This window comes from Dermacentor andersoni, chromosome 9 (assembly GCF_023375885.2).
Source record: "Dermacentor andersoni chromosome 9, qqDerAnde1_hic_scaffold, whole genome shotgun sequence".
Taxonomy (NCBI): domain Eukaryota; kingdom Metazoa; phylum Arthropoda; class Arachnida; order Ixodida; family Ixodidae; genus Dermacentor; species Dermacentor andersoni.
The window spans coordinates 44,015,805-44,028,775 of record NC_092822.1 but is presented as its reverse complement, the minus strand read 5'-3'; the positions used below and the strand labels follow the sequence as shown (position 1 = coordinate 44,028,775).

Genomic DNA, 12,971 nt, shown 5'->3' with positions numbered 1-12,971 from the left:
GCGGAGAACTCACCAGCCTTGGCGACCTCCTCAATGGGCACCTGCAGTTCCAGAGACATGTGGCCGAGAACAGCGAAGATGGCGATACCGCCGAGCAAGCTTGTGATCAGGTCGGCCACCACTACGATGGACGCGTCACTGCGACATAGCGATGCATGCATTCATTCAGCCAAGAGTGTCGATCAGCTCGCGTGCGGGGCCACACCTTCCTCGTTAAACGATATCAGCTGTCCGTGAACTCGCGACCACGGCACACGCCATATGCAAGATATTCATATAATCTTTACTAAAGATTCCGTTTACCTTCACTGGTTATTTACAATAGGCCAGGTTATGCTGAAACATGCCTCTTTTTTTCGAGCATGTATAGCAGTTATCTGTATTTACTATCAGTAACAGTTTGTCCAAGATTGCTAATCATTTTTGTATTGGACCGGTCACTAGCCATATAGGCTATCGGTTCAAATATTTCTGTATTAATTTTTCCTAATCATGTAATAAAGTTACCCTTCTTGATTGATTGATTGATTGATTGATTGATTGATTGATCGATCGATCGATCGATTTATTTATTTATTGAGCACCTAGTAGAAGTAAATATCATATCACATCCTGTTGCCCGAAGTATGCAGTGTCCACGGGGTATACGGCTAACTCCTCAAGTGCTCGGGCAAAACTATCTTCTTGACCGAAAAGTTTGGAGAATAGACTACGGGTGCCAAATTTATTGAGCAGCAGTGTTTTCAACTAGGTAATAATGGCGGCGCATAATCACCCCTGGCAGCACTCTTGAGATTGGCTCAGTAAATCAACTCATAGGTTACAAGCAATGATAGCTGCGATGTTCAGTACACAATACCTACAGTAAACGCCTTAGTTTTTTAAAACAAAACATTTATCGTGGTTTTCATAGCTTATACAGCTGATTAGCAGCTTATACAGCTGATATACAGACAAAGCAAAACTCGCCGGCAGAGAAAGGACTCTGCTCACACGTGTATGGCGTAGCGGAATGGGTTGTAGCTTCCGGACATGATGAGGCCTCCCCACGAGATGGCCAGCGAGTAGAAGACCTGTTCCGTTGCCCGCCTCCATATCTGCAGTCGAAGTGAGAAAGCTTGTGTCAGTGAATACTCGCCAATGAGCATCGCAAGGTCAGTACGTCCGCCATAATTTGAACGCGGCGGACGGTTGAACTCGTCGAGGGATACAGCGTGAAAAAGCAAGCGTATGCAGGCGTACCCGTGTTCGCATCATTTTTTACTTCTGCTCCAGCGTAAACTCTTGGCGTTCGGCGACGAACGCCTCTATACAACAAAATGAGCTGTATAACGAAGGAATAATTATGTCCCGGTTCCATTGTGTTCTATTGTTCTATTGTGTTCTATTGTGATTTAAAATAGTCGCATACCCAAATGGTGACGTTCGCCAATCAGTGCTCAGGAAAAAATGTCATCTCCGAATACGACACGTAGAGAATACAGCTCCAGCGTAAGCGAACCTGAAGCACAAATTAACCGCCGCGGTTGCATAGTGGCCACGGTGTAGGCTGCGAAGCACGAGGTCGCGAGATCGAATCCCGGCCACGGCGGGCGCACTTCGATGGGGGCGAAATACGAAAACACCCGCGTAAATAGATTTAGGTACACGTTAAAGAACCCAAGGTGGTCCAATTTATTCCAGAGTCCTCCAGTACGGCATGCCTCATAATCAGATCGTGCTTTTGGCAAGTAAAACCCCCTAATTTTTTATAGCCTGCTACTTTTTTATAGCCTGCTACTTTTTTATAGCCGGCTACTTTTAAAAAGAAGTGACCTGTATAACAAATGATTTCGGAGGCATCAAGCACTTCGTTATAAAGGCGTTCGTCTGTACGCAGTACGTGACGTCTGTACATCCCACGCAATTGCTTGTAGGAGAGTGAACGAGGAACGCGTGAGCTTGCGCGCTCTTTACTTTTCTTCCCGCGTCCTCGTAGTTATTTGCCCCCTTTCCACAGTGCAGGGTAGTCAACCGGTCTCAGCCTGGTCGACCTCCGTGTCTTTCCGCTTATCACTTCTATCTCTCGGAGGGCAAGCAATAATTTCTGCTTGGTACAATGGAGCTCTGTATAAAGGCAGTTTAAGCGCATCGCAAATAGAATTAAGGCAGTCTGAGTTGTCGAGGTGGACGCAGCCCGTGTTCACGTCCATGAGACTTCGAAAGCTGGGCTCTTCGGGAATTCGGCCGACCTTTAGTGCACTGAAGCCCGCGTATCGTACATGCCTTTCGGAGAGCGCGTGCCACTTGTGCACGTCCTACCTGTAGGCGAATTGTAGTCCGCACCGCAGCCCGTAAACGCGATGCCTTTCCGCAGGCACAGGGCTGTAGCACTGCATGTCTACAAGAAGAGTGTCCGTAGTCGCGTAAAGATATGGAAACGCCCCGTATTGTCGTGTACAGATAGCACTGCCGTTCACGCGCACTCGGCGACGCATGTCGTCACGTGACCGCCAGGACACTCCTGATGTGAAGTGACCATGACCAGGGTTGTTCCCACGGCGTCATCAATATGACGCATATAGGAACATGCCAGTTGTCGGTAATAGCACACTGCGTCGTATGTAGGGCTATTAAAAAGCGACTGCAGGATTTTTATCCACCTTAGATTAATGTGATCGAAAGTATAAGTAATACGCGGAAAGTGGAGACTTGTACAGGAAATATGGAAAAACAACTGAAGTGGCGTCTCTGTTAGGCGCCAGCGTTTCGATAGGGATACCTGTCTTGGTCAAAGGCTTGACAAGGCCGAAAGTCCTCTTGTCGAAGCGCTGGCACGAGACTGCGGCGCCTTTTTTTCGTTGTTCTAGCTCCCATTTTCAATGGCATCGAGAAATTCGGATTTCTGAGCAAGACGTCGCTTTAGGGTTCCGGCTAATAAAGTGAACATGTTGTCTAGTTGGTTGAGCTCATTGAGTTGGGGAACAGCCCGAAAGACGAGGACGCAGGTGTGGACGCAGAACGTGTGGTTGTTATGTGTCTCTTCTTTTTAAGATTCCGACCGACTTCTTTATAGACCAAGAATTCCCTGTTCGTAATGACTACACCCTGCCGCTTAAAATTTTTTCAACGTGTCACCGTTTTAGTATTCCATCCCCGCCAGCCGAAGCCTTGATACACACAGCCATCAGCTGCCCCGTCACCGTCACCGTCACCGTCACCGTCACCGTCAGCGTCACCGTCACCGTCCCGTCACCGTCACCACACAGGTTTCGGTCAGGGGACAGCGCTTCCCCGCTGGTGCATGTCCTCTTAAAAACAGGCGAGGAAACGCTGTTTCCGCTGCTTGCTGACAAAAACCGGTGCCGTGACGCTGAAGGGACGGGGGCAATGGCGGCTGTGCGAATCAGGCCTAAGAGAGTACCACATCGCTAATTCTCTACCGTTACTGCGCTTGCTGGCTACGCCGCGCGCCAGTTGCGGGCGGGTTGCCGGGACGGTACAGATAACGCGGTGGCACTATGCTAATACACTATTGTTTAATAGGCTTCTTGCTCGATGCACCAAGGAAGTCAGGAACAGAGACCGAGAGAGAGAGAGAGAGAGAGAGAGAGAGAGAGAGAGAGAGAGAGACGGGGGAGATGGGAATCGGGGGCGGACACACAAGTGCCGAGCAGCAGGGCCACTCACGTTGAGGTCGGTGAGCTTGGTGAAGTCCGGCACGAGGAAGTAGGCGATCCCCTGTCCGGAGCCACTCAGGGTGACGCCCTTGACGAGCAGGATGAAGAGCACCACGTACGGGAAGGTCGCCGTGAAGTAGACCACCTGTTTCATACGGGGCAGAGCACACGACGGGGAGCCACCCCTCTTACATGCGCTCACTGCGGGCTCACGCGCAGGTCATCTTGTTCTGCGAACGAACCACGCCTCCCGTGTTGCTGGCCGTCCGTCCCTGCTGCCGCGCTTATGGGCGAGCAACCTCAAGCTCAATGGAGCTCAAGCGGAATCGAATTTCTCGATCGCAATTGGCTACTTTCCGCTGCTTTCGCGGAGAAATTTAATCGAGAAATTGATCGCGATCGAGCCCGATCGTGATAATGTCCCTCGTGACACCGGTATACAGAACGACGATCACGGTATTTAAGGCTGCCGGTTAGACGCAAGTACGCAATCGAGCATTTATGAAATGTTTCGAAGACACTGCTCGCGCGACAGTAAACTGTCATTGGTATCTGTACAGTGCCTTCCTAAGGGCTTCTAATACGACATCCTTTGCTCGGGAGAGAGAGCAATAGATTGGTTTGGTCGGTTTTCACTGAACAAAAGTATGTTGTCCTGCATGGTAAGGGAGACAGTACAAGAACATGAAGGCGGGCCGAGCCCTTAATGTGCTGTCTCGTACTGCCCGTTTTCACTCCGTGAAATGGAGCATATATGATAATCGTAATCAACCGAACTTACGTCCGCTGCCAGGACGGAAGCCTTGAACGGCGATCTCCGATTACCCTGTCTTGCGTCAGCGGACTCCATCGCATGACTTCAAAAATTTCCTGATCTCATCTCACCGCCTGATCCCTGCTGCTTCTCTAACCCACACCTGTGCCCTACTGTCTTTTGACGTTGCACCTATTATACCGTTCCATCACGTTGGTTACGCGGTCCCAGGCTTGTTCTCAAAGCTTCAGTATCATTCAGGTTTCTGCCTTATAGGTTAGTATCGGTAGAATGCAATGATTGGACATCTTTATTTTCCAGGTTAAGAAAAAAGATACAAAGCAATATATAACAAGTAATAAAGCAAATAGCTACCCTAGCCCTTCTGAGTTGCAGAATACGAGGCATGCTACAATGCCCTGTAACGATGACCTCGCAAAATATCGTCACTCGTCAAATGACTTCAAAACATTAAAGTCATTCTCAGCGACTTTCATTCTGTACAGGCGGCGATAATCCCAGGGTTAGCGTTTTGCTTTGTACTCGTTAGTTACTGTTCGGGTCCAAATTAGTGCCCTGCGTTCACGATTAGTCTCAAATCAACGAATTGGACGGTGTGGTTAAGAGAAAGAAATCGTCGCATTTTGCGAACGTACCTTTCCCGAGGACGACACACCACGAATGAGGCATAAGAACACGATCAGCCAGCTGACGAAGAGGCAGAGGCAGAGGTCCCACTTGATGCTGCCCACCTCTTCAATGTTTGGGGACAAGTCCAGGACGTATTTCCTGCACAGATTGTACGGCGGCACGCAATGTTTCCATTATCTTCGCACATACGTCCCGTGTCTGCGCCCTTGCACCGTGCTACGCCCTTGCACCGTGCTTGCTACGTCCTTGCACCCTGCTTGCTACGCGCATGCACCGTGCTTGCTACGCCCATGCACCGTGCTTGCTACGCCCATGCACCGTGCTTGCTACGCCCTTGCACCGTGCTTGCTACGCCCTTGCACCGTGCTTGATACGCCCTTGCACCCTGCTTGCTACGCCCATGCACCGTGCTTGCTACGCCCTTGCACCGTGCTTGCTACGCCCTTGCACCGTGCTTGATACGCCCTTGCACCCTGCTTGCTACGCCCATGCACCGTGCTTGCTACGCCCTTGCACCGTGCTTGCTACGCCCTTGCACCGTGCTTGATACGCCCTTGCACCCTGCTTGCTACGCCCATGCACCGTGCTTGCTACGCCCTTGCACCGTGCTTGCTACGCCCTTGCACCGTGCTTGATACGCCCTTGCACCCTGCTTGCTACGCCCATGCACCGTGCTTGCTACGCCCTTGCACCGTGCTTGCTACGCCCTTGCACCGTGCTTGATACGCCCTTGCACCCTGCTTGCTACGCCCATGCACCGTGCTTGCTACGCCCTTGCACCGTGCTTGCTACGCCCTTGCACCGTGCTTGATACGCCCTTGCACCCTGCTTGCTACGCCCATGCACCGTGCTTGCTACGCCCTTGCACCGTGCTTGCTACGCCCTTGCACCGTGCTTGCTACGCCCATGCACCGTGCTTGCTACGCCCATGCACCGTGCTTGCTACGCCCTTGCACCGTGCTTGATACGCCCTTGCACCCTGCTTGCTACGCCCATGCACCGTGCTTGCTACGCCCTTGCACCGTGCTTGCTACGCCCTTGCACCGTGCTTGCTACGCCCTTGCACCGTGCTTGCTACGCCCATGCACCGTGCTTGCTACGCCCTTGCACCGTGCTTGCTACGCCCTTGCACCGTGCTTGCTACGTCCTTGCACCCTGCTTGCTACGCGCATGCACCGTGCTTGCTACGCCCATGCACCGTGCTTGCTACGCCCATGCACCGTGCTTGCTACGCCCATGCACCGTGCTTGCTACGCCCTTGCACCGTGCTTGCTACGCCCTTGCACCGTGCTTGCTACGTCCTTGCACCCTGCTTGCTACGCGCATGCACCGTGCTTGCTACGCCCATGCACCGTGCTTGCTACGCCCTTGCACCGTGCTTGATACGCCCTTGCACCGTGCTTGATACGCCCTTGCACCGTGCTTGCTACGCCCTTGCACCGTGCTTGCTACGCCCTTGCACCCTGCTTGCTACGCCCTTGCACCGTGCTTGATACGCCCTTGCACCCTGCTTGCTACGCCCTTGCACCGTGCTTGCTACGCCCTTGCACCCTGCTTGCTACGCCCTTGCACCGTGCTTGCTACGCCCTTGCACCGTGCTTGCTACGCCCTTGCACCGTGCTTGATACGCCCTTGCACCCTGCTTGCTACGCCCTCGTACCGTGCGTGCTATGCCCTTGCACAGTGATGCGCCAGCGTTGCAGCAACGACTTGAAGTATGTTCTTAAGGACATCGCAGTAGATACTGCAATGTGCGTTTCAAACCGAGTTGATTGGAGAGGGCCTTGCTGGTGGTGTTGGACAGCGTACCACCTGTTCCCTTTGTCTTTTAAAGCGAATGCCTCTATTTGGCTTTTTCGCCCGTTTTTCGCAGTAGGTGATTGGACGTTCACCACAGATAAGAAGGCGCCGATGCAAAGGTCACGTGATCTCGCGCCACCGAGTTGCGTGGCGCGTTCATCGCTGAACGCCACCAGTAAATGTATCAGCTTTAAAAAGAATCTTTCAATGCGAACGAATTTCTCAACAGTAAAAATAACTATTTCGTCAAAGTTCGATAAACACCTAGGGCTGTTGCGAAGGTCGTGATGGTAGCCCATGGGCGACAATGCGATGGTAGAACTGAACTTCGGATACGTGCCTTCATTTACACTCTCTCAGAGTGGTGTATGTAAACGAATTAGTCCGGCCTGCTGGCACTTGCTGTCGCGCGAGAGCTTTGGGCCTTCGGGAAAGTTTAGGTAATATGGCATGGCCTCCGAGATCACCCCCACGTGCGTTACGCGCGCGGGGGTGATCTTGGGGGTTATGGTTGGGTGAGCGCTCAGGGAAGGATTGCCCTTGTCTCCTCCCGTCAACCTCTCCTCCTGTGACGGCTGCGGAGGGAGATCCTGCACTGCTACACAGATGTACCGGTTAACGATTCTGTTCTCTAGGGAAATTGCGCGATGAAACAACAAACGATACTAGAATTGCCCCAGTGCAACAAATATACGCGAAGAAACTCACTCCCAGAACTGTTCTGCCGCCGTCTGAGTCGCGTTGGAGCAGTTGGCCATCATGGTCTGGAACGCGTCCACGGGCACCGAGAAGTTCGCGCCGTGTGCTGCCGATGTGAGCCAGACTACGTCACTTGAGGAGAAAAGCCCGGTGCTGACGCTGCTCACGTTGCTACTGTTGGAACCACCGTACGTCCTCCACAGCACCTCTGGAACGTCTCTGCATTTGGTCTGCAGTGGGAAAAATTTGATTGTGATTGATTGATTGATTGATTGACTGATTGATTGATTGATTGATTGATTGATTGATTGATTGATTGATTGATTGATTGATTGATTGATTGGGAAATATGAAGGATGTCATGGTGCAGGGCGCCGGACGAGCACTTACAAGATGAGGTTCTCTTTAACGTGAAACCTAGTGCTTGGTACAAAAGAAGTTTTGCAAGCAAACTCAGCTGGGAATCGAACCTGTGACCTCACGCTAAGTAGCAGAAAGCTTTAGCCACTGAGCCACCGCGGTGGTTAGAGAGTGAGAGAGAGAGGGGGATGCTGAACGTCAGTGAAAGCAGGGATTATTAGCCTGGTCGCTACACCGGTCCGCAACTCGAAGTAAATGCTGAAATGGCGAAGCGACACGCGTACGCGTTCGTTCAAGGATGTAGGCATAATCGCCGTATAGCTACAGCGTACCTAGAAACGGCCAGAAGCGCCTTAGATGCAAGAACCGCCTGGACAGTGCGCTTCACAGCGTGCAGTGAAATTTGCAAAGTGCCGAAGCGAGAGACGAGGCTATTCCAGAAACGGTCGCGACAAAATCCACAGAAGGGGATTTCAAACGCGCGGCCTTCGAAAAAGCGTTTGCTCTCATTTTTCAGCAACAGTGGTCGAGCAAGATAAGTGCTAGCCGGGATCGCGGAGACGGTTCAGGCACGTAACTGCATAGCAAGTTGGTTATTACTCTACTAAACTGATGTGTTACCGACATCGACCGTTACACCATACTTCGGTTAAATGTCGCCCATAAATGCTGATAGCAGCAAGCCTATACACGTACTCGGAGAAAATAACTTTTTCTTTCTTTTTTTGCGAAATCCGATTTTGTTTGTTTCAACGAAGAGACCAAGATGTAGCATCGTGAGGTTATATTTGCCACGTCAATGCTGCATCCTAGATTTTCGCGTCAGCTCACTGTGATCAAAACGCGCTTCTTCACGGGTGCTTTTCGTCTTCTTTGACGACACAAGAGTCTTGACCAAATGAATGCCACAGTTCCTCGAAAGACGACTGCAAGAATATAACTAAAAGACGTCCGTAGACTTTTCCCGTTCATCTTGCTTAATGTCCGGGACAAATATTTAATGTCATCTATTCCAAAGTTAATTTTAAAAAAGGATGGTAGCCTACGTGAGCTCTCCCCCCCCCCCCCCCCCCCTCATTTCTCTAGGTTCTTCTCGCTCGTGCGCATCGTCGGCTTTTAATCGACTATATTTCGTACACATTTCGTAAAAACAACTAAGCGGAATACTGATGAAACCCCTTCGTAATTAAGGTCAGTCGATTCTTGCGCGTGCTTGAAAGTCACAACGAAGAATACACACTCGTTCCTCCCCCATTCGGCCTCATTAAAGCCCCGTTATTCGTGACCTCCGAGTTCGCCGAGCCGGCGGCGAGGTTCCTGTACCGTTTTAGTAGCGAGATCGAGGGTGCGCTGGGGGTGACGTCAGAAAGTTGCCAGATGTGGCTGGCTACAGCTAACTACAGCGTCACACGCATCCGCCCGTCGCCTCCTCGTCCGACAGAGGGCGTTGCCGGCACGGGCGCTGGGAGGGGGGGGGGGGGGGGAATAAAATACTTGGAGCACGAGGCGCTGTGGCACTGCATGCTCCATCCGTGAACTGCGACGCGAGAATCTTGACAGTATACATATACTTATAGCTCACCCTGCTCAGGTGACACTTCGATGCAGGAACACACTGGCCCGCGTATTACGCAAGAACCGTGCGCGCAGAAGCTTGAGCTCTATACCCCCTAACGGTACACATTCGGCTGGTATTTTTTGAGGGCGCTTTCAGAGTGCTCTCCGTGGTGGTAGTGGAAAATGACGATGACGCTGTGTTCCAGATACTTTTTTTTTTGGTAGCGTCATTCTGGTTTTGATAACAGCACGTGGGAGCGCGCTTATCGTCGTGATAAAGAAAGCTTAGTTACATTGTTAAGCGAAATTTTACGCTTAGTTGGAGCTCTCGAAAACGACCAGTCGAATGTGCCGTAGGAAGGATGTACAACCTCTGGGAGTTACCTTGCCCCCCCCCCCCCCCCCCCTTGAATAATACTCGCCGTCTACATCTTGCGTGTACTTAATTTCTTCAAGACGGCGCTCCAGCAATTGTCAAAGTGAAATACAACGTATGCAGAGAACAAGCTAACAAAAGAGAAAAATCGTAGTACACGGCATGCAGTGTTCAAGTTGTTGGAGTCTGGGGCGGGAATCTCAGATTCCAAATAAATATTTCTACCCGCATACCTGCAGACGCTTACTTAGACATTGACTTTGCATTTGTGTCCTCGCACTTGTGTCAAATATTCCCAGCAAACGAGAGACATTTTTTTATGCAACATTCGAACGCAAGCAGATGCAGTAACTCAGTTTCCTTATACAATTAGGCAGTTCACATATACGTACTACACGTACGTAATCACATTTGACTGCTGTGTCGCGCCGAACACCACTAACGCATTCGTTACCAACACCAACTACAAAAGATCCGAACAATGTGTCGGCTCTGTAACCATTGTAACAGGGAGCAGCAGGGAGGCTGGGGGTGTGATTGCTATTTTTGTCGTCACCCTTTACCTTACAAAGACGTTAATAACACAGAACCAGCTTAGCTTGCGCGATACTTTTTGCTTATCGCTTTAGATTACTGAAGCTGCTTTGTAGATTGGCAGTGGTATCGCAGCTTGCGGTCCTGTGCTGCAAGCACAGGACTCTCTCTCTCTCTCTCTCTCTCGTGGGAATAAACGCGCGAATATCGAGTCCGGAGCAGTGGCTTACGTGGTTGTCGTATCGCACGTAGCACGTCTCCGGGTCCGCGCCCCACCACTCGTAGCAGTCGGCCCACGGTAGCACGGACCGGAATGACTGGGCCAGGTAGTAGAGGGTGTAGCACAGGATCACGTTGTAGTAGATGGCCACCAGCAGCGACATCACCACCATGGCGACGCCGATGCCTGCAACGGGAGGCGACCAATGTATAACGACTTTCTTTCAAATGGAATCCTTTGCTGCGAACGCTCCTGGACTTTCCTTACTGTGGCTTCGTATCTGAGTACTATCTAAATACATGGGATCGGAGAAATTGTTTTTTCCTTGGCAACCAGTGCACCGATTTCGGCACAAGGCCACAATGTGAAGTTCGTGGGTGCAGAGAGAAGATAGCGCACCTTCTGTGCGATTTTCGTCGTTTCAATGCACACAGTCCTCAGCACCCCGCTCGACAAGTTTGACAACCGTCCCCCTAGGAAGCCAAAATTCTTGGACCCTGGTCCCCGCCGACGTCGGCCCGAACTGCTTTAAAAGCGCTAGTGAGCTTTTTAAAAGAAATCTGACTGACCGAAACACTATACTATGTGCGAACTGATGCATTCTCTTTTATTTTTACATCTTCTCTTGGTTTCCGAGTTTTTCTGCCCTTACGCCATGTCCCTGTGCACAGTAGCCAGCCGATCTGTCGCATATTAAAGAAAAAGTTACAATATATAGTGACTGCAGGAAGCCGATATTTTATTTGGGCCGTTAATTGTTTTATAACAACTCTTAAAAATTTCAATATATCGAAAAACTAAAGTGTTATGTTCACAATTCCATAACTTAGCAATGAAAAATGACATAACAATTCTGGAAACTGCACCGATAAAGGCATCTAAAGCGGACAAAATTGGCGCATTATACACCGCTCTCAAATGCACCACTAACTTGTGAGTAGAATCCATAAACTTTTATGGATTAGCACCAACTGGCCCGCCAACGCATTGTTGTGAGTAGAACTTCTGCAAAACCCTTGTAAACGTCGTAACAATTTTAGGTAGCTCGTGAAGTCGTATATCAAATTCGTCCGCTCAATATGCTCCAACGGATGCAGTTTACACAACTGTGATATCTGCAATTGGTTGCAGAGTTACCGATTTGTAAAATTTGTTCTTCAACATCATTTTTCTTGAAACTTGCCAATTTTCGGTAATTTCGGTAAAACAAATTTCAGACGTTAAGCCAAAACTTTTACTGCATACACAGTCACCAGAACGTAACTTCCTCTCTCGAATGCAACAAGTTTCATTCGAATCAGTCCTGTGGGTTGTGTCGGAAAAGCGTTCCTGCGGTCTACACGCATTTGAAGGCCCCGAGCTGCTAGAGGATTCCTCTTGCCAATTAAATACGGAAAACTGTGGCAAGAGCCTCAACCTAGGAAGAGCCGACGCTCAAGGACATTTATCCCACATAGCTTAGACTCTTAGTTAGTGGAACATTTTTTTACAAATATGTCCCACTAACTTATTAGTCGAACCTATGCGTAACGTGATTAAAAGTAGGCAATGAAGACCTTGGCCGCATGCCAGACTCATAGGCTTAAGTAGATATGTATGCACTAACCTTGTGCCACTGGTAGACACTTCCACACTGCAATCGGTCCGAGGCTGGAAAATTGACCGAGTGCCAGTTCCATGGTGAACAGGGGAATGGCGACCAGGATCATAACGATGACGTAGGCTGCGAAGAAGGCGCCTGTGGGAGGCAAAAAGAAAGCCTATTAATGAGGGTTCTGGAAAAAAAGAAACAACGCTAATGATAGAGTACTCGATACACACGCCAATTTATTATAACGCTCTTTCTTTTTCTACAACAAACTTTAGAGGTAGATGTATGTTACAGTCATGTCAACGAACAATTTTAAGTACGGCCAATTTCGCGTTTCATTATCTCATACACGGACTTCGGTTTCCAAAAATAGCACACATAACTTAATCAACATTGAACTCGCGCCCGGGACTGCTAGAATTAAAGTTGTAAAATTTTCGGACGCAAGGTATTAAGAAAGATAAAAAAGAAAGCAGTGTCCGTAATATCTTTTGCGAATACTGGGATGTCATCCACTTTTGTTTGAATGTTTGTGCAGTCGTTTATTTGTCTCTGCTGTCCATTTTCTCTACTTTTGCACATTTTATAAAGAGGGCGGGTCCTCTTGAGGTGTCCGTAATGCTGTTAGCCTACTCTCCTTCGGTTTGTCGATACCGACGCACTACAACAAATAGGAAGTCAAGAAAGAGTCTGAAAAGGGACGCTTGGGTGCAGCTTGAGCAATAGGAGGATCTGGACTTGCAAACAACGTCCAAGCAACCTCCTCCTCA

At 49.8% G+C, this 12,971-nt stretch overlaps 1 protein-coding gene and 1 long non-coding RNA gene across 2 annotated transcripts in view; one reads left to right on the top strand and one right to left on the bottom strand.

The window, feature by feature from the left end:
• The window catches only part of LOC129383908 (uncharacterized), a 207,750-nt gene that overhangs the window by 4,928 nt on the left and 189,851 nt on the right, over positions 1-12,971 (top strand). The gene's annotated exons all lie outside the window — the stretch shown is intronic.
• The window catches only part of LOC126527749 (sodium-dependent proline transporter-like), a 95,085-nt gene that overhangs the window by 14,501 nt on the left and 67,613 nt on the right, over positions 1-12,971 (bottom strand). The window contains exons 3-9 of the mRNA XM_050175621.3: positions 12,217-12,348; positions 10,621-10,796; positions 7,573-7,793; positions 5,070-5,202; positions 3,670-3,804; positions 994-1,097; positions 14-138 (exon numbers count right to left, since the gene is read on the bottom strand). Coding sequence (XP_050031578.1) covers positions 14-138; positions 994-1,097; positions 3,670-3,804; positions 5,070-5,202; positions 7,573-7,793; positions 10,621-10,796; positions 12,217-12,348 — 1,026 coding nt within the window. The remainder of the gene's footprint in view (positions 1-13; positions 139-993; positions 1,098-3,669; positions 3,805-5,069; positions 5,203-7,572; positions 7,794-10,620; positions 10,797-12,216; positions 12,349-12,971) is intronic.